Consider the following 26,318-nt stretch of genomic DNA (forward strand, 5'->3'; position numbering starts at 1 on the left):
ACACACCACAGTTAAATACTTGAAACTGGAAAAGGGCTCATGTTCAGTAGCCTCTGGAAAAGGGCTCAGTTCAAATGCAAACACAGGAAAACATAGGCCAAAAAATAACCCAGCCCTGAAGAACCATTTGTTATTGTCTCAGATTAATACAAAAACTTCATTAAAAACATGCAAAAAGCCAACATTTAACTGTAGTAACAAAGGAAAATTCAGTCAAGATAAGACTACTACAGAAACAGTTAAATTAATTTTCTGCATGATGCTCACTATCCAAGAAGAGAAGACTCTGACAGCAAAGTATCAGCAGAAGCTTTGGGAAAGATTAACAAAATGAAGAGACACAAACCAGCCAGATTCAAGAGTTCACCCAAGAGCTCTAAAACAATGGAAGCATGATCAAATCAACTGCTATAATAAACAAGATAATTGGTAGGCACATGGGAGTATGATGTAATGGGGAAGAGAAAGCATAGCTTTGTAAAAAGAAGCCATAACTTCAAGATTACTAGCATTTCTGTAAGGAGTTAACGATTATTTGGATAAGGATGATTTGGTTAATGTAGTATATTTAGATTTCTGAATAGCTCTCATAACCCAAAAGCTCTTAAACAATTTTGTCATAAGGTAAAATAAAAGATCTGTCATGATTTACTATTTAAAGGATGGAACTGAGTAAGTGGGCAGTTTTCACAATGTTACTAGTGGAATTGCAAAACAACCTGGTCTATTAAACATAAATACCCTGGAAAAGATGAGATATAGAAAGGTTACAAATTTGTTACATAACTCAGGTCAGCTCAAAGTAAATCTGCCTACAGAAAACTGCTTTTATGGTGACTACACATGACAAGAGTTGGTGAAATTCTGTGTTGATAAATGCAAAGTAAAAGACAACTCAAACTAAGAATTCACAAGGATAAGTTCTAAATTACCTACTGTTCCCAAGGAAGACATCTTGTAGTTGTTGCCAATAATTTTCTGGAAACAAGGCCTTAGTGGCCAATGGCAGTCAAAAGGGTGGAAGTAGTGTTTAAAACTATTAGGAAGGAAACACATAATAAAACAGAAAACATCACACAGCCGGAGTGCTCACATCTTGAATCTCTCACACAAAGCTCAGCAGCAGCCTCGGGAAAAAACAAGGCTCTTCAGTTTGGAAGAGACACCTTTGTGTCATGAAAACAAGAGAATTCTACCAAATCAGGAAAGAGACTGCAGGAAGTGAGCAGATTGGCAAGTCATTATTTCTCATGTCAGGAAAACTTAAGAACCCCATGTTTTTGCTGCAGTTATTATGCAGCAAGCATAAAACAACAGAGCCACTTTCTTTGAAAACGCATCATTATATTGTGGAACTTACCACTGCAGAGAATCAAAGCACACATATATCCAAAAGCAAATTTATGAAGGACAGCATTAAACACAGTGTTTTGGATGTATCTTCCATCCTCTCAAAAGCAGGATTTGCTCTCTTCCTCCTGCTCTCATTAAGTGTCTGCCACCAGTCCCAGAACACCAGGATAAGTTGTCTATTCCAATCTGGTGGCACTTACCTCTTGTTCTCTCCTGTGCTAGTCCCAGTCTGAGGTTCTTCAAGCTGTCATATGAGGCTCTTGCTTTTCTGTCCAGCCCTGAAAGTGTTTGCTTCTGAGGAGTTTTTGTCTTTAAGCCTCACTAATCAGACCAAATACAAAATCAAATGAATTACACTCCTCAGAGATAATTATTTTATTTTAAAAACTTGCAGATGGAGAAGAAATTGCAAAGATGGAGATTCCAAGCTACCAAGAAGTGCATGATACTCTTTGCTCCTGCTGATCAAAAGCGGATGCAATAGTGTCAAATAAGACAGTCTTTGAGCCTCAATAAACAAAACAAGCTAAGAACAGAAAGAGCTGATGTCCAGCGCTGCAAGGATTTGGCAGTGTGCTTGTCTTCTGTTTATAGAAAGCATAATGGCAGCATACAGCCCTTACAGGGACTGAGCAGAGGATTTGTGCAGTGTCTGCACTATAGAAACCTGCTTGATGTGCCACTTAGCTTTTACAGAGCCTTGCAAAAACCAGAGGAAAAACATAACATAGATCTTGCACCTTCTCCCTTTTCAAAGTATTGTTGCAAAGGACAAAGATCTGAGGTACTCATCAGCCCACCACTAAATACACCTTGCCTGTCCCCCAAAAAACTAATGGTTCAAACTAGAGCAGAAAAATAGAAGTGGAACAGGGCAACCCTAAATTTAGACTCTTTCTTCATTACATATAACTGAAGGTGAAAGCCAGGCATATAAGCATTTAACTAGTTGATTCTGAATACTGAGATACTTTTAGATCTTTTAAATTATTTACAGGCCTAAAAGGGTGGTCAAACATGAAAAATATGCCCAATTATTAAGAATAAAAATAAAATAAAAAATAGATCATGCTTACTTTCTAAAAATATCTACAGTACTAAACACACATTCATCAAGAGTGAATTCCTGAATCTATGAGCACCAAAGCAGTGCTTGCTCTAAAAGGTCTCGCTCTTTGAATCCCCATTTATTTTGCCCAAATGCTACACTTAGATTATATTTTAAAATTACTCCACAAGCTAAGGAAAGTATGAAAATGCATCTGAAATTACTTACTCTCCTACTTTCTTATTTTAAAATAGAATTTAAAAAAATAGATAAAACCAATTTTTTTTAATCTTCAAGCAATTTCATTCCTTGACTCGTGACCACTAACAGCCTTTACATCTCTGTAATTTACAATCAGGATAATCAAATCCTGTGCTTTGGGGTAGGAGCTGACCTCCACAGGGGCTGGGAAGAAATTTTCTCCCATGTGCTGCACTGCACGGTTGTAGAGGTGCACTGTCAGTACAGTGGAAAGTCCACCCCATGTGAATGGTGGTGGCAGAATATAAGGCTTTGAATGCCAAAAATGCCGAAATGACAAATTCTATGTGATTGATGAGAAATCCCTATGAAGCTTTCTATTCCCTGCCAGACTCTGCTGCTGTGCTGTGCACAGACCACGAGACCACTGAGTCTACGACTTCCAGGACAGTCTAGACAGTACAGCTCCAGCAAGGCAGACAGAAATAGAGAAGAATCTCTTTCCTACCAAGCCTGAATTTAAATTTCTCCTGTTGTAAACAGCTCCTTGACTCACTAATCTTACCCCCAGCAAATATAATTTGATTTTACTGTAGCCATATATGTAAACATAATATGAGAAAATCATGGCATTAACATTATTAACTACTAACAAAATTATATTCCTCAAGTAAAAGCTGGAACGTAACTTAATTTAATCTAATACATTCCATGCACACAGACACACACAGACACACATATATAAACTCACACCAAAATAACATTAATTTAAACATCATGTTTCTGAAATCCACTAATGTGAGGTCAGTATATACATGATTGAAAATGGAACTTAAACAGGATTTCTTTGTCATTCTATTGTATTTTCTATTACCATAGGACAACAGTAAGAATGAATATTTCAGAGAAATCTGAAATTGGGAGGAACTTATATTTCAATATCCTATATAAAATAATAAAGTAAAACTAGAAGTTTGTTCTGTATGTAGGAGCAATACCAGTGACAGCCACAGCCCAACCCAGTACCATAAATATTTAAGTGCCAGCTTGAACCTCCCATCTGCTGACATTGCTATCCATACAGTTATCAGGACACACGTGAGCTGCACAGCAATGCCCCATGCCAAGAACCACCAAAGACGGCAGAGGGAAAAGGGTGAGTTGGTGACCAAAATCCTTGTCAAAATACTGTTTTAAGGAAACATAATTCCATTAAGCACAGGTAGAGCAGCTTCACTACTGGCTTAGTGACTCTTCTTACAGACAACATTCCTTCTGCTGGGAAGCTCCAGCTCACCTGAAAGTCAATGTCATGGGGATGAAGCTGAGTGCTGGAGTTGGTCTGTGTCATTAGCGTTGCTAAATACAGGGCTCTACCTATCCCATAAATATGCATGGTATAACTCGAGACCAAATTTACAAGAGAATGTCTCTAAAAAAGTTGCTGAAATCCATGTGATTGCTCCACACTGCCTTTAAGATGCTCATTCAAGTAGCTGAACATGAAATGCCTGATCTGTAAAGTTTTAATTTTATTTCTAAATATTCACATTCTCTCTTTCTCCCTAGAAGTATTCATAGAAAATTTTGGGTTTATGTATGCATTAAAATACTTATCCTTTGTATCAGCAAGAGTACTTTAGACTAGAAAACACACTTAAAATTGTATTAATTTCCACATTTACTCAAATGGCACCAGGACAGGGGGTGGAATAAAACAGGGATGGCATGTAAGTCTTGGCATCTGAGTGACTACCCCAGCTTTTGAAGCAGCAACAGAAATACATCCTTTGAACTTGAAATTATTATTTCAAGAAAAACCGTATGTACTTAAAAACAGCATTCCAGGTAGTCCACATAATATTGCAAAAATATACTTTGTACTAAAGTTTTTTTTATAGAAGTCAAATTCAAAAAACAGTTTAGGCATGTGCATGTACAAGTAAAGCAGCCTGTGTATGTGTGGGTGTGTAAATACCATATACCCAGATGCAAACCTTCAATGCATTAAGTAAACTTCAGCTCTATACCTTAGTACTCAATTCTGAGTCTGGTTACCTTCCGGATTGTTAAGTCTTTCTAAATTAGAACAAGCAATTTCTCTTTGTTTTACCTAATATTTGAAAATGGCAAAAAAGTCCCATGGGTCACTGAAAATTATCCCTTCATTCCTGCCGCCTGTTTCAAGTCAGTCAAAACATTCCAGACTTCAAAAGGGGGCTTTGCCTGCTTAGGCCATTTTGGTGTCCTTCTATGGTTGGCCTATGAGGGATTGGTTATTTGGATAAATTAGTTTGTGGAGCCTGCTGGCCTTCTAGAAGACCTCAGTGTCTGACTGCAAATTAGTTCTACCGAACATGTAGAAATCCCTGGGCAGACGAGAAGAAATAAATGGTGATAAAATCTAATACTACAATGTTTGTAATGTGATTTTATTCTGCTCTGTAGCTTGTAAGCAAAGCTAATGTTGAATTAAAAATTTTCAAATATAAAAATGTCCATGAAAGCACAAAATCAGATCAGTATCCGAGTCACAGCAGAGAAGGCTGGATGCCAACTTTAAAGTTAAGCTTCCCGCAGGAATCTTTTACAAGAGCAAACAAAAAACCTCCTGGTTTTCCACAGAATCAAGTAGGTATTTACATTACGGATGCACCCCTGCTTAAGCCAGGAAGTCACACAGTTGAATTCGGCTGGAGCTTGGGCTGTGAATAAACTGCTATGCAGTCTTTCAGTGCATAGTTGTACAACTGCCTAAGGAGAGTTTATCCTTAAGGAAGAGAAGTCAGAGAGCCAAAACTAACAAACATGGCTCCTCAAGCGGAACAATGGTCCAGAAAGCCTAGTAAAAAAGAAAATAAACTTCACTGGCAGTTTGCTTTTTACTGTTAAGGGCTAAGCTACAACTTCATCAAGACTTTCAAGAAGAGACTCCATGCTGAATAGTTGCACACAGTGGCTGGAAAAAGTCAGATGGATTGTGTATTTCTCATATGCCCACTTTTACAAGTCTTCTAAAAATGCCTCACTCTGTTAAAAAGCAAAAGTTCCACCCCTCTGAGGAAACAAGGATTTGCAACTAAGAAAAGTGGTGGTATCTGTGTATGGACCCCAACAAAACCCCTGCAAGGTCTTTGTGACCTTGAGGAATCTGCCAAACACTACAAGCTGTGGGTAGCAGTACTTCTGTCAGAGATGCAAGCACTGCTGCCTACGGCACCTTAGGATTTCTGCCACCAATGAGGAAAGGTACATTTTAAATGACAAGAATTTCTCCATGGTGTTTCTGCAAACATAGATGAATGAAAAGCCTGTAGTAAATAATGTTTTAAAACTGTCCACAAACAGCTTACAATTTTCGGGAGTATTTTCACTAAAACCTTTTGAAAGAAAAAATTCTATTAATAGTTACTGATTGAGTAGTTGCTATAGACGACCTAGCAGCAGCTCACTTCAATTTGGGGAACTTAAATACATCAGCTAGTTCCGGCTGTTCATTCTTTTTGACACTTACTGAGCGTAATACGTGGGTTTTGTGGCTTATGTTTCCAATATTCTACCAATTTCAGATAGAGAGGGGAAGGGGAGTGGGAAGGGTGCAGGCGATTACATTTTATAGGCTCAGTTACAGATTGCAATTGCATGGTGCTTGCTGGTTATTGCCTTGCAGAGCTTTCCAAAAAGGAAGCGTGTCACGCATTTCTTCAGAACAGGAGGGGAACACAGAGGGGAGAACTTTGCCAGTCTTTGACAAAAACTAGGCAGCACATGCATGACTTTCACATGACAACGCTCTAAGTTTTCAACCAAAGGTAAAATACTTCTATTTTCACCCTTCCTCCTCGTAGACTTTGTTCCCTAATATGACAAACAGGTAATGTGAGTAAGCATGACAAGCATGTCATTGATGATGCTGTTCAAATGTGCAGGTCACCAGCCATGCCCTCAGGCACAGCCATGCCATCACCGTGGCCGTGGCCTCTGAAACCGCTCGAGAGTTGTGCCGCCGGATCCTGGCTCGCCTTGAAACAAAATGAACTTTCTAGCCCTTCTGGTAGTGAAGATAACCTTGAAAATGTGAAGAGAGTGTAATCTGATGCCTCAGTAAGACTGCAAGGAGCTTGAAACAAAGACAGAGAGATGTGAACTGCCCCAGCCATCTCTCTCTGGGCCCCATGGACTCAGCATTTCTGTGGTCGTGGAGTCTGGCATTTTTCCAAGATTCCACAGAATCTCGCATGTTTGCTGCAAAATTCATTATTTTGCTGCAGCCAGGTGCTGGATGTTTTTTGGTTTGGGTTTTTATTTTCTCCCTCCCCCTTTCTTGCAGAAACCAGCTACTTGCTCTGTGTGTTTCCACTAAGGGAGGTAGGAGGTGAATTTTCGGTGCAAAGTGCCGCCCTCCGGTACGTGGCATGGGAGAAGGGTCCAGGGAGCAGCAGGGAGGAGAGAGAAGTTGGAAATACACAGCCAGGCTGCCCAGAGTGCTGACTGAAAGCTGAGGTTTGGGGGCTCTGGGGGGAATTAGAGAAGACTGACTGCAGGAGTGGACCAAGAGCACCTCCTTTTTTGGCTCGTTGGGTACACACCATTTGGATCTACCTTGACTGCTGAGGGCCTCAGAGTCTTCGCTCTGTTTTCCAGATGGGCAAACTCCATCATCAAAAACACTCCTTGCTGAAAATTCTTCTTGGTGTGCAATTTTGCAATGAGAATTTTCAATTATGAGCCGGGACAGGTTAGGAATGAAAATTATTTTATGTTATATAATAACTTAATATCGGTACCAGAGAGAGAGCTATGGAAGAAAAGCCCTCCAAAATATCCCCAGAGGGTATAGTAATTGCTAAAAACATGCCAGTATTTACTTGTGAAAATTTTCTTGTGCTGAGTTTTGCAAATAAATAAATCCCACACATTAAAAAAAAAAAAAGGCAAATCAAATAAAATAAAATACTTGCTGACCTCTACACTGCCTTTTTCGAGTTTTTTTAAGAAGTCATAATCAGGGTACCTCTAACCACCTGGGTTATCATGCTGAATCTTATCATTGTTTGTCATATTTTTAGGGCTTCTAGAGGGTTTCTAGGGCAATAGATTCATGTCAATGCCAAGTTTGGAACTGGTAGACTTAGCCTACCACAAATACAAGCAATCATAATTTTGCATATATATAATATATACTATTACACAGCCCCAGGTACCTTACAATTAGAATTTCTATAACACCCAAAATGACATTTTCATCTCAAAAATAATTAAAACAAGAGGTTGTTTTTTTTATTTCTCAAGTATATTTGAGCAGTGGGACCTGTTGCAAATGACTGACAGACAGAAAAGCCCCTTCAGGATGATGAAGAAAATACTAATTAAAAAAATTCAACCATTTGTTCTAGCTTGATGAAACATGAATGAACCATCTTTGATAGGTGCATATATCATTAGCAAAAAATCTTCAAAGTCTTTTTTGGACTTGGAAAGAAAGCAACAGAACTTCAGTGAAATTTTCAGACAGGATGAAACACTGACATCCTCTGTCCAGCCAGACTCAGGTTTGTATGTTGCTTCTTTCTCAAGCACCTAGTAAAGGAAAGGCAGGGGCAGACATAATGTTCAAGTCTGCAAGCTCAAGTTTGAAATTCATTTCCTACAGAATGCAAATCAAATAGGTGGCAATTAGTACAATTAGCACCATTTCTTGATTAGGAAATGGCTAAAATACTCTCTCAGCTGTGTGAGGGTAACAGAAGTGCAGAAGTGAATTTACTGGGCTTATTATGGAATCCTCTGTACACATTAACACTGACAGGCTGTATTCCCAAGTGCAACACCATCCTCTTCCTCAAAAGAGAAATCTTGGCCAAAGACAATGGCAAAGTACTTCCTCATATACTCTCTCTTACTGTTGTCTGGTAACTTTTTTTACATTATCCACCTTCATTTGTCAGTTGTTGAATAAAGCTCCTCCCTTATCCACATGTACCTGAAATTGCTTCCACCACATAGTTTGCATTGGCCAGTTGCAAAATTAAATTACCTTTCAATTGGTATGTGTAGGGAAGTTTTATTCTTTTCCTGTGGACTATCACCAGGTTTTCAAAGTCACTACATGTGTTTGAGATCTTAAATCCCAAAAAGGTTTCCAGTTTCTAATTACAGAGTGCTAATCTATCCCTCACACTCTCTTACTTTCTATGCACACACACAGAGCAAAATAAACAAAAACCAATGTTCATGCCGTCATTTTTATTTTCACTGAGACTATTTTGCCTTCTGATGACTGCTTTTAGGAAATCTCCCTGCTGGTCAAGTGGCTGATGCAAATGCAGCACACTGTCCGGTTATGAATGACTTCAAGTGAGATCTAATTGAAGGATCTGACTCCAGGGTTTAATACCCCAATTTTAAACCTCTCCAATGACACTGCAATCAGAAGAGTCACACCCTGCCCTTTACCATGTACCTTTGGGCACCTCAGCCCTAACTTACAGAAGCCTGAGTGCTGGTCAGTGCAGTGAGTCTATTCAGCAGTTACAGGCTTAGATTTTGATAATCCTGATACCATCAATAACTACCACCCACTTGGGTAATGTGAAGGGAAACTCTGAGCAAATGAAGCATTTTACAGGCTCCCTGGACCAAGTGGTGAAAAGTAGGAACGGAATGAATAACCCCAACAGGAGTGCTGGTGGTGCCAAACCATGAACAAATATTTCCCTTCACACTCCTGTTATGTTAAGCAACATTTACATTTATCATTACACACAGCCCCAGCACACAATCACCCAGCCCAAACCCTCCACAGCACACGGAGCCCAGGCTATGCCAGGCACACAGAGGGGAAGTATTGCAGTGGAAGCCACAGAAAATCCTGACAGCATCAGGGAATGGCTTTTCATGCATGAAGGAAAGCCTGATTCCAAATAGAACGAGGAGCTTGGGTGGTGCTGAAAGCTCTGGCATGGCAACTGCAAACAGGACCATCCCTGTTTAGTGCCTGTTGGTAACCATGGCCACCCTTTCCCTGAAAGTGAACATGGTGGTAGCAGTGATGGATAAATATCCAAACATACACATAGAGACAAGACTGGAACAAATGAACATTGGAAAATAATCAAAGCCATATTGCTTCAGACAGCAAAAATTGCACTACACATGAAGCATAACAAAAAACACACAACACAACAGGCTTTTCATCAGGGACTTGGTTTTTTCTACTCTGTTGCTACATGAAATGGAAGCATCAGGAAAACTGGATATAGAAACATAAAATACAAAGGGAAGAGTGAGAGAGAATAGACTACTGTCAAATGTAGAAAATAAACACATCAGGAAAAAATGCAGGAAATAAGTCTAATTAAATTTACTAAATAGCTTTTGGACTGATTTTACAACTGGTAAAAACAAGGTAATCTCAATACACACTCTTTCTGTTAAACAATTCAGAAAAAAAACATATATGTAGTATTTTGAATTTCACTGAGTGCCAAGAATGATGTCACAAATTAAACTAACAAATCCAAAACACACAACTAATCATTTGACCATGCATTAAACATTCTTAATTGTGCTTGATAGTTTGCAAAATTTCTTAATAATGTGACTCTACAAACAGGCATTTACAACAACAACAATGCTACTACATTTTTTTGCCACCGTTCTTAAGATTTTGCAGCTAGGAGTTGCACTTGGTTTTCTCAGAAGCAGTATTTTCATATATTCACAAAGGCTAAGAGAAATAACTTCAAATAATGGGAAGAAAACTCTCCAACAGATAAAAATGTTAACACATAAACACAGCAGGCCAAATATTTCTTAGAGAAAGCAACAACCATCATTTTGTAATATGAATCATTGAAGACAAATATTTTTAAAGCCTTACTTAATTTTCTGTAGCTTTAGCACAAGCCTCCATCTCTCAATTAATTTCATCATTCCCTGCTTCTTCCAATCACTTAAAGTGCATGTAGTTCTCTTAAGACTTTCCTTCGCTTGGTTGCCACAAAAATAATTGCCACTTTAAAAGCCGCAACTTTTTTTCTCAGGACTGACAAGTTGTTTACTTACAGACTTCCCATTTATTCCCTCGGGGTCTTCCATTGAAGATTTCTCCTTCCAAATTATATTTGGGCTATTAGTTACAGGGAGCTTCAGACAGTGCTAGCACACACACACCTGTGGAAAAGACAGCACCACATCGGCGGATTAATTTGTTGGCATGAAACTAGGAGCTGATCTTCACTTCTGCAACTTTCCAGCAACTAACAAGTATTCACAAGTTGGGAGCAGTTGCCTTTGAAGAACTGAATCAGTCTTGAAAATAAACACATAGCTGAGCTGTTTATTGCGAATCCACGCAAGCCAAAAGCAGGCAGCGAGAGCCCTGTTGTGCTCACTGTCTGCAGAAGCATAAAAGGCAGCCAGGAACGCTCCTACCGCCACTATTTCTGTGCCAACAACACAGCTCTTCTTTTTTCCTTTTTTTTTTCCCTTTAGGAAGCTCAGCCTTCCCCTGATATCTATCAATGTCAATCGTACTTTAATGCTAAGAGGAAATAATAACAAAGCAATATGATTGTAGACTGAGCCAGGATAAAAAAGAAAATCCACAAAGTTTTCAAACGTTGCCCTCAAGCTAAGGATATTTTTATACTAAATCTCTTCAAGTTTACATTAGGTCACAGTCTTAGGCCTCATAAATTATAAATATGGGATGCTTTGTGTTCTCTCACCTTCAGAAAGGGTGCTTTTTGATGTTTAAAGTAACAGTGAAGTACTCAGATGAAACACCAAAAGCTTACCCTCCCAAGCAGATATCAACCCAAAATATGGTTTCCTTCCTCCCTCCTTTAGAATAAAATGCTGTAAACATCTTAAAATTCAGAATTATTCATTGGTGTAATTTAAACAAACCCAGCTAAAGTCTTCATTAGAAAAACTGGCGCTTTTTTAAAATACGTGGGGAAAAGGCTGTCCATAAAGAATAAAAATGAAAATGTGATTTTTTTAAAGTGTGTATAGACACACACACACACATACACGTTATATATACACAGAAATGTGAATAACACTTTGCTCCTCTGTGACAGTTGAAGATATGGTCTGAAGACATTCTGTTTGTCCTAAAACCACTCTGCATAGGAAATACATATATTTTAGGAGCAGGAACCAAAGTCTCATTCTTTATCTTTCTACCTGGATAAGACTCTAGCAAGAAAGTAAAAAAAATCCCTTCAAATCCATTTTTTTGGACACTACTCACTGCACATATTTGCCTACTTGTATAAAATCTAAGCATTAAGAAAGTGTTAACAGGTCCACTCCACACCCTAAGGAAGATGCTAATATGAACCATGCTTCTGCAATGCATCCACTCCCTTCTTTCTGGTTTACAATTGAGAGATCAAATCCAGTCCTGCTCCTGCTGAGAACAATGGCCAATCTGCAATATTTCTGTGAAATCAGGGTTTGGTGCTTATATTTGTTCTGACACCAGATTATAGGTTAGAAAACTATTTATGGCTTTTAAAAGTGACAATTAAAGTTAGGGAGGGAAAGGAAAAGATTTTTTTCTAACTTAAAAAAAAAAAAGAGAGAAGAAAACAGCCCTCTAACAATGCCCCACTCCTAAGCAATGACTGACATCTGTTTCAAAAACTCTTTTATTGCAAAACTCAATAAATGGAAAAACCGCACAAACTGAAAGTCTGCCACTTCAGCGAGGGAATAAAATGGAGCCTTTTCTAATGGAAAAATATTCAAAAGTCAATTGATGTAATGCTGGTATGGATGACCTGATGGATTTTCAGATCAGCAGTGCTCTCTTTACTAATGGAAAGAAAACTTTACAAAGACTGGTAATTTTCTCTTGAAGCCCAGAAGGAAAAAGCATATATGCTTTAGTGTATATTATAGTTCAGCCGTAATTAGGCGACCTAACTTGCAGGAGCTGCTGTGGCAAATTTTTCTCTCTCTGGGAAAGATTCCTACAACACACCAGTGTTAAAAGAGCTTACTCTTGTAATTTCTGCTCTGACATATGCTGCACTTCATGTCACTGCAAAAGAGGTTTACAAAAAGCTCTTATATATGTGGGCACCCACCCACACTGCTAGGGGCAAAGACTTGTCTTGCTCAGAAGCCACCAGAGACTTCTGGCAGCAGAATCAAGTCACAGTAACATGAGGGCTTAGATATTAATACAGAACAGCTGATCCACAATGAAGTAATAATAATTAAGTAATTTTAATTTTGAAAAATTCAACTTTTAAACAAGAGCAATTCAGCTATCCTGATTCTAATTGCCATGTTGGGTTATTTTCAACCTTTAGTGAAGCTTAACAAAAACTAATTAAATTCCCTTGACATGTTAATATATCAAAAAATATATCCAAATTACACAGTATCTATTACAGAGAAGCTGTTATATGCAAAATGTGCCATCAAATATGAGTAGGACAAAAACTCAATTTATTGAAAAAAATATTTAAATTGAAGAGAAGTCACAAAAGCACATATCCTGTTTTATTTTTCTCTACTTCTTTGGAAGTCCTTTGCTTTGTGAAATATTATTACCATTAAATACACAACAGTATTAAGAGTCCCACCAGCTAAAGAAGCACCCAGCAGCCCTGTTTCCAAGCAGCTATTGCCATTTAAAAGGGCATTAAAAGAACCCACAGAGGAGCACAGAAAGCGGTTTATGGGGATTTCTGAACCGTTCGCCAGCGCTGTGCAGTTTTCCCCACACACGCAGATCCCAGCCCACGCCTTTGCTGCCAGGCACAGGGCGGCTGCCAGCCCCTCCAGCCACTGCAGAGGTGGCAGGAGCTTTATTTTAACGAGCTCCTTCTCATGGCAGTGCTGTCCCCCTGTCCCCATCCCAGCAGCCATCTGAAAACCTGGCAAAAGCCAGTGGTGGATCACCCGGGAAGCAGATGTTAAACACAGTCACTGATAAACACCCTCTTACAGTCAGGAGGTGCCAATGGAGGTGACCACTTGTAGAGAAAATACCAAACACAAGGGTGACCAAAAAGTAACTGGCCATGGCTGACCCCTGGCACCTAGACACCTACATCTAAGGACAAGGAACCTGATTCTTTATGCTTGCTGAGCTGTTCCTCATAAAAGCTGTGCATTTCCCATGCAAGACCTCCAACGCCACTAATCCACACCTTGGAGCTGTCCCAGGGCTGCTGTAACACACCTTCAGCTGCCCTGAGCCCCTGGCAAAACTCACAGTGACCAGAAACAGCACCAACACATTACCTTGGGCTGCCTTAGCCCTTCCATCACCAAGGAGAAGGAATTAAACTTTTCATCCTGCTCCTCTGCCACCAGCAAAATCAATCCTGTCTTACAACCTCCCAGCTGATTATGCCATTGCAAAGTCTCCAAGATAAGGTCACTTTTAGTGCCATCAGTGGTTTCTGCTTTGCCCTTACTTATTTTCTTACACTCTCTCAGGAACTGATGGATTTTTCCACTAACACTTTGAAAAAGTTATATCTCCCCAAACTATACACATTTGTTAGAAGAAAAAGAGCCCAAAAAGCCACACGTTCCTTATCTTTTAGTAAAGAAAATAACAAAAGAAGTTCTGAGGCTGGATGAAATGGCCTTTTTTTTACCCTGTAGATTATAGCATGAGGTATTTTACAGTTAATGTGAGGAAACTCAATGGTTTTGATTTTAGGTGCTATATTTGGTAAATTTCCTTTTAGGCACTTTCTAAAGACTCACAACATTCACTCCATTCCCAGGTAGGTCTCTCGCCCCCACCCCCACTTCCTTTTAAGGTGTTACATTTGGCAGATAACCTGGGTAGCATTTAGAAAACAATTATTTCCAAATGCTGGGAAAGAAACTTGCCAAGTGTAACAGCTGAAAACTGAAAAGAAAGGAAAAAAAAAAAAAAAAAAAAAAAAAAAAAAAAAAAAAGAGGAAGGAAATAAAATGGAAGAGGAAAGGTATTTTTAAAAAATGAAATTTGGTAGAGACCTTTCAGCAGCTTTATAAACAATTACCTCCAGGGCTGTGACTGAAGACCACCTCTGATTCAGCCTGGAATGCCTGCAGATGCAATACAGCATCTTGCCCTCCAGTGAGCCTCAGGGACTGCAGCAAAACAGATGGGCGCCCAGTTGTGTGGGCCCTACCATGCACATCTGCATGAAGGCATCCCACACCAACTGCAGAGCTGACACTGAGCAGAGAGGGAGTCTGGGGGTGTGCAATCCCCCAGTCTGCTCCGTAGCCAGGCAGCAGTTGGTGTGGGATGTGTGGGTAACACACTGAACAACACCACAGAGGGTAAGTCACTATTTCTGCACCCCAATAAACATCCATGTTCATCACAACAGAGCTTTTTTTTCCACTGCCATCAAACAGAAATACACCGAGTGTCAGGACTTGTGGCTGAAGTAAACCTGTGGGAGAGAGGGCAGAAAGTTTTCAGTTTTATTGGTAAGGTTTCCTTTATATAAAATAGAACAAGCACTCTGGTGTCCTGGACAGGCATGTTTAAAACCCATAGCTCTTACACTCACTGTCAAGTTTAGGTCTAGCACCAAATAAATCTTGTTCTTTATAAGGAAATAATATAAATTCAGCATCAAGAATTTTGTTTTGCAATCTAGGTAATCACTTTTAACTTTACTTTAAAGATTAAAACTATGCTATTTCCCTAACATTTTTAACTTCACTGAGAAGTTAAAGTTCTGGTAAGGAAACATGAGGTCTTATCTGCCTACACAGGAATCTCACTGGGTGTTGGACCAGAATAACCAAAGAGACTCAAGAGTGAAAGCAAGCAAGAAGGAAGGTAGAAATGAAGCACTATGAACACAAAAAATACATCACACACAAATGATATCAGGAACATTCTGGGAAATACATCTGTGCTACTTTCTGAATCCTGATTACATTTATAAAATTTCTATCACACTGTAAGCCTAAATATGTCTTGAAGGAACTACTCAACAATAGAGTTTGTGCCCCATTTCTCCCATATACCATTAAATCATGGAAAAGGTGTTGAGGACACAAGGGCCATGACAATGGTTAAGACCAACAATCCTCCTGGCGCTGTCTCCAGCAACAGGAGGAGGAGGGCAAGAACAGAACAAGCATATGCCATTTTCATGGCATTTTCCCAGTTTCCTGCTATTTCAGCTCAGAGGGTTTCCTGAGACAGATGGAGTTCATCTGTGTAGCAATCCTCAGTACAACTCTCTCAAGTACTTGTCTATTCTCCTCATGAAGCCTATGTAATTTTTTTTTTTTTTTGGTTCCTATCCTAGCAGTTCTGAACATTCATTTTTGGGAGAATTGCTAAGAACTGAACAAATTTTCTTGGAATTATCTTAGATGCCAAGACCCCACTTCTGAAAGGGTCAGCCCAGGGCCAATCACCTTCCATGTACAGCTACAACTATTTTAACTGAGGTTCAGCAGTTCACATTTATATCTGCAGAATTTCAGTAGTCATTTTCTTGTCTACTGACTTGTCTCATAAGATCCTTGAGCAGTTCTTCACCACTCTCCTTGATATTCACCTCAAGTGGAAGAAACCTACAAAAATTATTCTGCTTGATTAGCACAGTTATTGAGACCTTTGGAGAGTGGAGTGGGGATAACAGAAAAGTCCTACCTGAAGAAACAAACAAAAGGCAAAAGATATTGGCATGCTTTTATGGGTATCTCCTGGTTGCTAATTTCAACAAGCTCAGAAGAGCTCTCTGGTCTCCCAGAATTGGAAGAGATGGTCAAATACAAAGAAAACTTTCCTGAGGTGGAGACAGAAGCCTGAAAATGTGGTGTTCAAAAGTTAGAAGGGTAATAAGACTGAAGAACTAGAAAAAATGAAGTAAATAATTTGCCATTGCTTTCACAAGATCTAAACTTGAAATATAACTGTTTCAGAAACTGTCTTCAAGAAGCCTTTGAGTTGCTTCCTGCATCCAATGGTCAGGAATGGTTTTGAACAGGAATGAGGACCTGGTATGTGTTTCAGGTATGAGACCTGGTGCCTGCAAAGGGCAAATTTCTAAATTCAATCTCCCACACACAAACATCCAGGAGGGCGCCTCAGGCAGGAAGCTCCACAAAAGCCTAAAGTGGGAGACATATCCATACAAAAATTTAAAGGAATAATGTTATTCTAAAAGCAGAGCTCTCCAAACATAGCAAAAGATCATATTTTTCATTGAATACTAAATGCACACAAAAGCCAAGCTGTAGAACAATGTTAAAATTATAGTGGTTAGTTGCTTGCCAGAATTTCTTTTCTAAATTACTTACAAAATTAATACTATATTTAAACTATCCAGTGGGATCAACTTGATTTGTGTCTGAAATGTAGGCTGAAACTGTTCAGCAGAAAAACACACTAACAGTTTAGGACAGGAAATAAAGAATATTCTTAAGGACAAAACATAAAAATTCTGCTTTTAAAAATTAATAAAATTACATTTTACAAGGTGAACTTTGCCTCAAATAAAGATTAAACAGGTTTCCCCTCAGCATTCCATAGGATCTTTATCGTCAAAAAGTTAGAATTTCCCTGGTTTTATTTATACATCATTAACAAAGAACAAAACCAGAATGCAACAGCCAATTCCTTTGTCATCACGTCTTTGAGCAATAGATCTGCTTTCTGCTTTCTGTGTCAAACAGACTACAAAAGGTGGGGGGGATGAACAGATTAACACTATTAGGTGAAGTGTCAAGGTTACTAAAAAATATGAGATACATACAAGAAAAATGCTGAGCTACAAATCATAACTTGCAACTGGAACACTTACCTAGCTCAGGAGAGAAGTGTAAGATACTTCACAAACAAAGCTTTCTTTCAACCCGTGTGGTTCTGTACAATGCAGTAATTATACACGTGCTTTAAGAAGCCTTTCTACACCTATTATAAATTTAGATTAAAGGTAGAGCATTACTTATTATTTTACATGTGCTTTTAAAGTAGTTTGTAAAATATATGAAGTCTATAAAAGTTTGTGGTCTAACAACAAGCAACTTGTCCTGCTTCTGCATAATTCAGTGCAAACAGGTAAAAGTTTGCTAGTTATAATTAATACAGGTCACATGTAGAGGTTTTAAGGTTTACACAGAGCAATTAAAGTAATTTTCCTCTAGGTGAAATGTCTAAGTTTTATAATTTTAAAGGTTTTTTTTTAAATAAATCAGATAAATTTGAGTCTGAAGTTGTAACAACCTTCATTAAAACCTAGGCTTCCCTCAAGGTGGTAAAAGCATTCCAGTAAGAAACACTACCAGCAATATTTTCAGTAGTGGATGCCACAGCATCCCAGAGAGCAGCAAAATCCACCTAGACAGAAGGAATAGAAAGTATGGATGCAAGGGAGTCACCCTGGCTATAGAAAGCCAACGTTCAACCAGGAAATGCAGAGGCCAAAGCCTTGGCATCTCCTGGTGAGGGGGACCAAGCACTGGGTCAGGGCCAGCTGAGGTCCCACACTCTGTGAGAACCACCCAGCTGCCTCTGGACTCCCCCTGCCCTTGGGAGCAGTTGTCCTTGTGTGGCACAGAGCCATGCCTCTGGTGTCCCCATGGGAGTGCCACTTGCACACCTCACAATGAACCAACTACCAACTCAGGGTGCATAGCAGGGACCTTCCTCACACCACCAGCAGCAAGGCTAAGGATGCTGCTCTCTTCCTTACAACAAGAAAACTCTGTCCTCCTCTGACCCTGTCCCTTGAGGTCCACCAAAGTTTTCACTGGTAAGTCACAAGAATCACACACTGCAAGGAGCATTGTATTTTCAATCTTTACAACAGATCAATTTCTACAAATACTTCTGCTTCTCTTCCTGCAGTGGAGAAGCAGAAGTATTTGTAGAAATTGAAATTGAGATGAATTTCACTAGTAGGTGCAAGTAGTCTATTTTCTTCATTTGGACTCATTTCTGAGAATGGGGAATTTTTCAACCTCTGTTAAATCCAAATGAAAGAGCATGAATGGTCCTAAACTGAGAAAACCAGAAGGCTGTACCACTGAACTGTCAGATCTGTCAGTGTGAGATCCAATGGGACATTTAAAGGCACCACATCAGCCTAAGCATCTACAGCCATTTACACTTCCTTGTTTGGCTGTTTTTATTGCAAGCACCCTTGTGAATTACAGTAAAGACCCAGCTGCACCTTTTGCCACCTAAACACTCTTGGAAGCCTGGCCCATGGTGACCAGAAATACCCACAATTCACTAACTGAAAACTAGTTTTAAGGCAGAAGTGACACTCTTTTTACCTAACAATGATGCCAACTTTCCTTCACGTTTCTGTTCTACATCCCCAGCTCTTGCCTCTCAGGAGCAATCCCAGGGAAGGCCCTGCCCAGCTCCCTGTGGGACCATCCCTGCTGTCCATGGGTCAAGCAAGGAGGCACTGGCTGGGACCTCTCTCTCTTTTCTAGCCAACAGTCACTCCTTATGAAATTAAACCCCACCAATACACTGTTGACAAATTTGGACAATTAGCATTGGAATATTACAGGGAAGAATAAGAAAATTATTGCAGGAGTATTTATAGGACTCCAAGTTCCTTGCAAAACAATGCTAAAACACTTTTGGTTTTTAATGCTGTTCTGTTCAACCTCATCATATCTTTTGCTTGACAGACGACATCCTTCTCCTCTGACTTCTTCCAGACTATATCTTCATGAAAATGAATTCAGTAACTCCTCATTATTAACATCATAAAAACTGAAATCTTAAGGATTTGGAACCTTGATAAATAGGTTTTGCTTACACAACTACACAAAGATGCATTTTGTGGTTTTTGTCAGCAAAAAATGCACCTAGTCAAACAACAATATTCAGTTTCAGTTCTCTATGTCTCCAAACTGTACCTACCAATGAGAATGAACTCTATATACACTCAATAAAAAAACCAAAACACTGAAGAGCAAAACACAGTAGAAATTAAGTAGTTAAACAAATCAGACTGTCCTCTAGAAACAGGCACATTTCCTAAGTGTTTGCTTATCCTAATAGTCTTGCAATCTTTTTCGCCATCACAGCTCAAGATGAAACTTTAATTATTGTTAAATATTACTGACTATAGCACTATTAAGTGGGAAGAACAGAACAGACACTGGTTATTAACTATCGAACACGATTTTTATAACTATTACAAAAATAGTTTAACTTATCAAATAATGCTATAGCTAAGTTTTTATAAATAATATTTCATAATAAAGGAAAAAGTGAAGAATGAACTATACTATCATTTTGAACATAATATTTCACTTTCTTTTGTGAACAATATAAAACATAAAAAAAACAAAATTTTATTCACACAACACCATGCAATCTCCTTCAATATTCAGATGATAAAGAGCTCAAGCTATTGAGCTGAGTAATTAAAATTCAAAATTTTCAGTAGCAATAGGTGTGACTCGCTATGGAAACAGCATGGGAAGGACAGAGAAACAACTTGCAGTTGGAAAAGCTTTTAAAAGCATATGAAGTACCCAGCTGTGGCCTCCTTGATTTTAAGGACTTTACACACAATTTCCGTTCTTATAAATAAAAAGAGCTTTCTCCTAGCTCACTTCATTATAAGGGGAGCTGCAGAAATGCAGACCCACCTCAGAGGGTGGGAGTTCACTCGGGGATTTTTCCAGGCAGCCCAGCACAGAGGGGCCCTGGGCACACTGGGGCACTGACTGCGGGCACTGCCCATGTCCCCACATCCTGCCCAAAGCCTGACTGGGGACAGCAGCTGCCCCCAGCCCCCCAAGGGCTGCACCTCTGGGGGTCACTGCCAGGCAGCCACAGCTCACTGCCACACCATCAAATCCAGGCAAACTTCTTGGTCCAACCATTTCCATGGTAGCTTGACCCATATCACAGAATTCAATGGTAAATTCGTATTTTACCTCCCAGCTCCATGCAGTAGGAATAGCACTATCAGATAGAGGGAGAAGATATTCTGTGTCACAAAGGGAAGGAAAAAAACCCAAAACCACATTGTTATGTCCAGACATTTGAGAAATCATTATTTTATGATGTTTGGTATATCAGATTAAACAGTCAAATAGAGTAAAAATGATAGAAAGGAATAAAAATCTCAAGCCTCCTAACTCAATTTCAACTCTTAATTTTGCATCACTCTCCCTCTCTCTAAATCTAGAAGAAAAGGTTATTTTGAGCAATAACATTTTTGGATTCTGAAATTAAGCAATTGAATGAGAGAAACAAAGAAAATAACGTAAAACTCTCAAAATGCACAGGATGCAAGAGGGCCCCAGTTTCTGGCTGACTAGGAGAAACTGTTCAAATGACCTTTGAAGATTTTACAATTCTCCTGCCAGAGTCCATCCCTCACCTTGCCCATAGTGACAAGTTTTGCAGCACAAGGAGGACAGAGCCACAAACAAACAAAAAATAAAAGAGCGACTTGCTTTGTCCCTTCTCTTCCTACCCTGTTTGTGATTCACTTCACATGGGAAGATGTAGTTAATGAAGAAAATTAGTAGTGATACATCAGGCTTGGAATGAATAACACCAGTTATTGGTGCTATTGGTAACCATTGGTTATGGTCACCAAAGGAACCAGTGACTTAATTTCTACTTAAATGGGTTATAAATACTTTTATTGATGCTATTATAATTTCTAAAACTTTGAGGGCTGGTAAACCATTCAGAAAGAGTAATCCATACATTTTAAAAGGTTGTTGAAGAACATGCATTCTTGTGCTTTACATCACACTTAAATCTACAGCAGAACAAGTTGTGTACAAGCTGGAACAAAGGTTTGGGAAGAACGTATCTAGACTAGCCTTCAGAAGATGTGCCAGCTACCTCCACGAGCTGCAGTCCTCAATTAGGGACATTTCCATACATATTGCCCTTCTGTCTCTCACTTTCTGCTGCAGTTGGACTACCTGCTCCGTGCCTACTCCACGATGCTACAACTCCCCTCATTACGGCTCATGCTTACACAGCTTTTGGCAGAGAATGAACAGCTCTAATCTGGAAATTGTTTCATAGGGACTTTCCACACACCACTCTTTTTAAAGAACTTCTGACAGCACTGAATGACCATTTTCTCTTCTTATAACCATATTTTTATTTTTAAAGTATCATGGAAAGTGTGAGTCTTCAAACGTAGCAACTGTCTGGTGCTGCTGCTCATACTGCATTTTGCTGGAGCATATGTAGCAATAACAGTGTTTTGCTACTAAAAGTCTGTGGGAGCTACTCTGTGCAATTTAAACAACACTGTGCTGCTACCAATCTAATAGGGAAAAAAAGGAGGGGGGATCGAGGGGGGAAGCCTACTGTTATATTTTCATAACTGAAGAAAACTCTGACTTTCTGATAGAAAAACTGCCAATTTGAGTACAGTCTTAAAGAACAGAGTATTTCCTCCAAAAAATTAAGCTTTATCTCCAGGATGAACAACAGAGACTAAGACCATTTCATGAGCACCCACATCCATCTATCTCTTTGAAGGTCTTAGGTGACGGCGGGAGAAATGACAGCCTCGGAAAGCGAGCTGAGGCACCTGTGGGCGCACCCTCTCCCTGCTGCCCTCGCTCTGCGCTGTCCTCCGCTGGTGCCGGGATGCGCGGAGCGGAGATGGGGGAGCACCGGGCACGATCCCTGCGTGCCCCGACCCGCGGGGGGCAGGCAGCCGGCGGGCTCCCGGCGGGCAGGGCCGCCCCGCGGGGCCGTGCCCGGACACCGCTGCGGTCGCGCTCGGCGGGGTCGCCGTCGGTGCCCGTTTCCCCGTTCGTCCGACGGAGGAGCTGCGCGCTTCCCGCTCCCCTGACACTCGCCGTGCCCACAGCGGGCAGCCCCGGAGAGCGGGGCGAAGGCGGACACGGCGAAGCGGGCACGGGTAACAACAGCCCGTCACCCTCCGACACCCAACCCGCGTTGTGTCACCCTCCGACACACAACCCGCGTTGTGTCACCCTCCGACACACAACCCGCGTTGTGTCACCCTCCGACACACAACCCGCGTTGTGTCACCCTCCGCCACACCACCCGCGTCCAGCGCAGCCGCAGCGCCCGGCGGCCCCGGCCGGCACCGGGGCTCCCGCTCCGCCGCCCCTTCCCCTCCCACGCCGGGGCTCCGCGGCCTCGCCCCTCCCTCCCTCCTTCCCTCCCTCCCTCCGCCCGCCGGCCCCGCTCCGCTGCGCGCCCGCGCAACCCCCGGCGCTGAGCCGGCGCCTCCCGCCCGCCCCACGTGTCCGGCACCCCCGGCTGCGGGCCCGGCCCGGCCCGGCCCGGCGCGCACTTACTCCGCGGGGCCTCAGGGGCGGCGGCGCGGGCCCGGCGGCTCCCCAGGAGCGGCGCCCGGCGGTAAGTTTCGAGGAGCGCGGAGCCGCGCTTGGCGGGGAGGGGTTTCGGGGAGGCGGCGGCGAGAAAACTTCCCTGGAGCGGCTCGACCGCCTCCTCCGCCTCCTCCCGCCGCCCGCCGCCGCCGCCTCTCCCGGCGGCAGCACCGCGCCTGCCCGGCCGCGCCGCCCGCCGCCGCCGCTCTCGGCCCGCCGTCACACGGGAGAGCGCCGCCGGCCGCCCCCCGTTCCCGCCCCACCAACACGCGCTTCGAAAATCATTACTTTCTTTCTTTTTTTTTTTAATTTCTGAGGATTAAGATGTTATTAGCGAGGGAAGGATGGGCCGTGAGGAATGCCGGCTCCTGCAGCGCTGCGGGAGGTAAGGCACGGCTGGCTGCAGGTTACCCAGCCGAGCCCGGCCGGCAGCTCCGCCGCTGGCTTGGCAGCGCCGGGCCCGCACGGTGGAGTCGGAAAGGGACCGGCAGCATCCCCCGGCCCCAGGGCTTGTCTGACACCGCTCCTCGCCATCGTGCGTAAAGCCATCGCTTGAAGGCACAGAATGAGTCGAGGCGTCAAGGTCTGCGTGGGAATGCTGCTCTGGGAGAAGCTGTGATAGGCATACGGCACCTGATCCCGCGGACTTCGGATCATCCCTAAAATCCGCGCTTGTACGCATCCATCCCTCCTCATTACCCATGAAGAGAGAAAGATGGGTCAGATTCCATATGTCTTATGCTTCAGTTATAAAGTTACTGCAGAACAGGGGTAGAACATCCTCTTCCCTTCCTCATCCCAGAGACATGAACTCAGACCCTGCAGGAGGTGTATAGCTCGGGCATCCGAGTATAACACAGGTGAAAGCACTGCTCAGTCTGGCAGCCTCGTCCAGACACTGAAGTAAGCAGTAAGCAGAGCTGCTGGGGTTTCTTTTACCTATAGTTGTAAATATGAACAGTGCAGTCCAGGCCTTCTTGTCCTCCCTTTCCTCTCCCTTAAACCAGAAAGGAAACAAAAAAGGTGCTATTGCTTCAAGTTCTTCCATTCCACTTCTTTGTCTTCAGTACATACTCTTCCACTATTTTCTTTTCCCAGCCCTCTTGGTGGGCGTTTATGCCAGTTTCAGAAAGTAAACAACCTACTTCTGCCTTTAAAGAAATTATGTCCCCACAAGCATTTATGTCAGTATACAAGCAATGCCTTTTAAATCACTAGAATATCTAATATTTGTCCTGAAGGACACAAATCACATGTAATACATTTTAACTTTTTAACAATTTCAAGAGTTTTGTCCTCCACATATTTCTACTCCAATCCTGTAAATTAAAGGGTGAGAGTTAATTAAAATGTCACTCATGGGGCCATATACAAAATACTCAGAGATCCACATTCTTCTGAAGGTAAATGAATCCATTAGGCTGTATTTTGAATTGACAAATACGAGATGTTTATATGTATATATTTTTTTAAACTTTCATTGTACCTGTATTACTTCAACATTGTATTTCTTGTTCAATATCATTTTAAGGTATAAAACCAAGTTTAATTCCCACTAAATCCAGTAGCGAAAACTCACCTTGACCCACAAAAATGGGATAATGGATTTTTACACTGCAGGGAAGGAGATTAAATTTTGGTAGCATACCTGAGCTGTGAATGTGATATAAAGGTTGTAAAAATTTTGGTTCACAGGTTATGAAAAAGACTCAAGAAAGGTAAAGCTGCTGATCTACTTGCTCTCTTGCAGTGGAATATGTAATGGAGAGCAGCACATGTGATTCCATAAAAATCTCTAGAAGCAAAATGGAAAACCTCATCTCATCTCTACAACATACTTTTTCCTGGACTTATGGAATAGACATGTGTAGCCCATATTCTACCTTGTACAATGCAGTTTCTTCAGAAATTCATGATCTTTGTTTGACTATCCACTCTGGCATGAAGCCTTTTTTCAAAATCAGTTGTGGGGCTAAGTGTACGTCCAAATTCTTTTTTCATCTAGAAATCTTACTGGTAAAAAAAAAAAAAAAAAAAAAAAAAAAAAAAAAAAAAAAAAAAAAAAAAAAAAAAAAGTCAAATATTCTTATTTCATAATTTTGAGCAAGTATGAGAGTATTCAAAAGCTATACACATACCAAAAATATTTAAGAAGGTCTCTGCCAAAGCACATCTAATTCCCCAGAGGTGCTCTAATTTTTGTGTTTGATACCTCAGAATAAAATCTTAATGTCCACTGCAGCAAGAGCAGAATTGTTGCACAGGCATGTGAGAATGCTGGCAATACAGCTCCAAGGAGGACCGTGAGAGCCCTCAACTTGCTCATAAAAGAGTGGACCTCCTTCCTACAGGAAGCCCTGGACACTCTGGTGGTAAGTGATGTGGATTGTCTTAGATTTGGCTTAGAGGTATTTCTGTTAGCTTTCCTTTTCTGCAGGGTTATGAGCTGTTAATGTTGTGAAAAGAACACAAGTGAAGGCTTCAAGTGAAGCCTATATGATAGTTAGGCACTGAGTAAAAAATCAGCATAATTACCTTTCACAATAGGAAATTGGTAAACATTTATAGATCAAAATGTTTAGAATAGCAGTGAGATTGCCATCCTGCTTCCTAGACCCCAGTCTAATGAGTTGTCAAGCATCTGCTGTTGCTACTGGATTAAAAACCAATTGTGAAAACTCCCTCCCACCCCAAGAGCTGCCAGGTCACCTGCTGCCATTTATCCCCTTATCTGCAATAGAAACCTCTGAAATGTTAAGTGGTTTATTCGACCTATAATGTCAGCTAAAACTGGTGTGGGTCTTCCTTATGTAGCTAATGAATTTCAGTAGGAATAGTAAGAAAGCATATTAGGTCTGACAACTCATAGCCCTGAAATTTGAAAGCCCGGTGCCTTTGAGAGCTGACAGTAATGCCAAGGTAAACAGTTTCTTTTCTGTTATTCTTTCACTCCTCAAAACAAGCACCTCTCCAAATCTGAGAGCTTCTGGCAGGTATGATGAATGGCAAATCCTAATGAATCCCATGGTTTGGCCAGAAGTGTTAGGACTTAGCACTCTGTACAAATTCTCATCTGAAATAGGAGTATCAGGAGCCAATTTCTTGAACATAATTTATTCCAGACACTCGCTGGAATAAACAGCATTCTGTAACCTCCTCAGATACTTTGCCAGTAGGGAGCTGTCTTTACACTTCTTTCAACTAAGCAAGGGATCCAAATACAAAATTCATAATTCAAGAATACAGTGTGGTTTAAGAGACTGGAGGATTCGAGTTCATTTCCAAGGACATTTTTGTGTCCTATCTGTATGACATTTTCTTTCTGAATCAGGTCTACTGTGGTTTGCTGCTACCTTGCCCTGATGAGTTTACAAAAACCCCAGCACCGGGGTTT

The 26,318-nt window shown here is 41.0% G+C and overlaps 1 protein-coding gene across 6 annotated transcripts in view; it reads right to left on the reverse strand.

Annotated features, from left to right (window-relative positions):
* The window catches only part of EYA1 (EYA transcriptional coactivator and phosphatase 1), a 158,838-nt gene extending 135,894 nt beyond the window's left edge, over positions 1-22,944 (reverse strand). For all 6 annotated transcript variants that reach the window (XM_063170265.1, XM_063170256.1, XM_063170229.1 and 3 more), the window contains exons 1-2: positions 22,892-22,944; positions 10,670-10,777 (exon numbers count right to left, since the gene is read on the reverse strand). In XM_063170265.1, coding sequence (XP_063026335.1) covers positions 10,670-10,702 — 33 coding nt within the window. In that variant the 5' untranslated portion in view covers positions 10,703-10,777; positions 22,892-22,944. The remainder of the gene's footprint in view (positions 1-10,669; positions 10,778-22,891) is intronic.
* Positions 22,945-26,318: the final 3,374 nt, after the last annotated feature.

The sequence above is a fragment of the Melospiza melodia genome, chromosome 1 (genome assembly GCF_035770615.1).
Source record: "Melospiza melodia melodia isolate bMelMel2 chromosome 1, bMelMel2.pri, whole genome shotgun sequence".
Classification (NCBI taxonomy): domain Eukaryota; kingdom Metazoa; phylum Chordata; class Aves; order Passeriformes; family Passerellidae; genus Melospiza; species Melospiza melodia.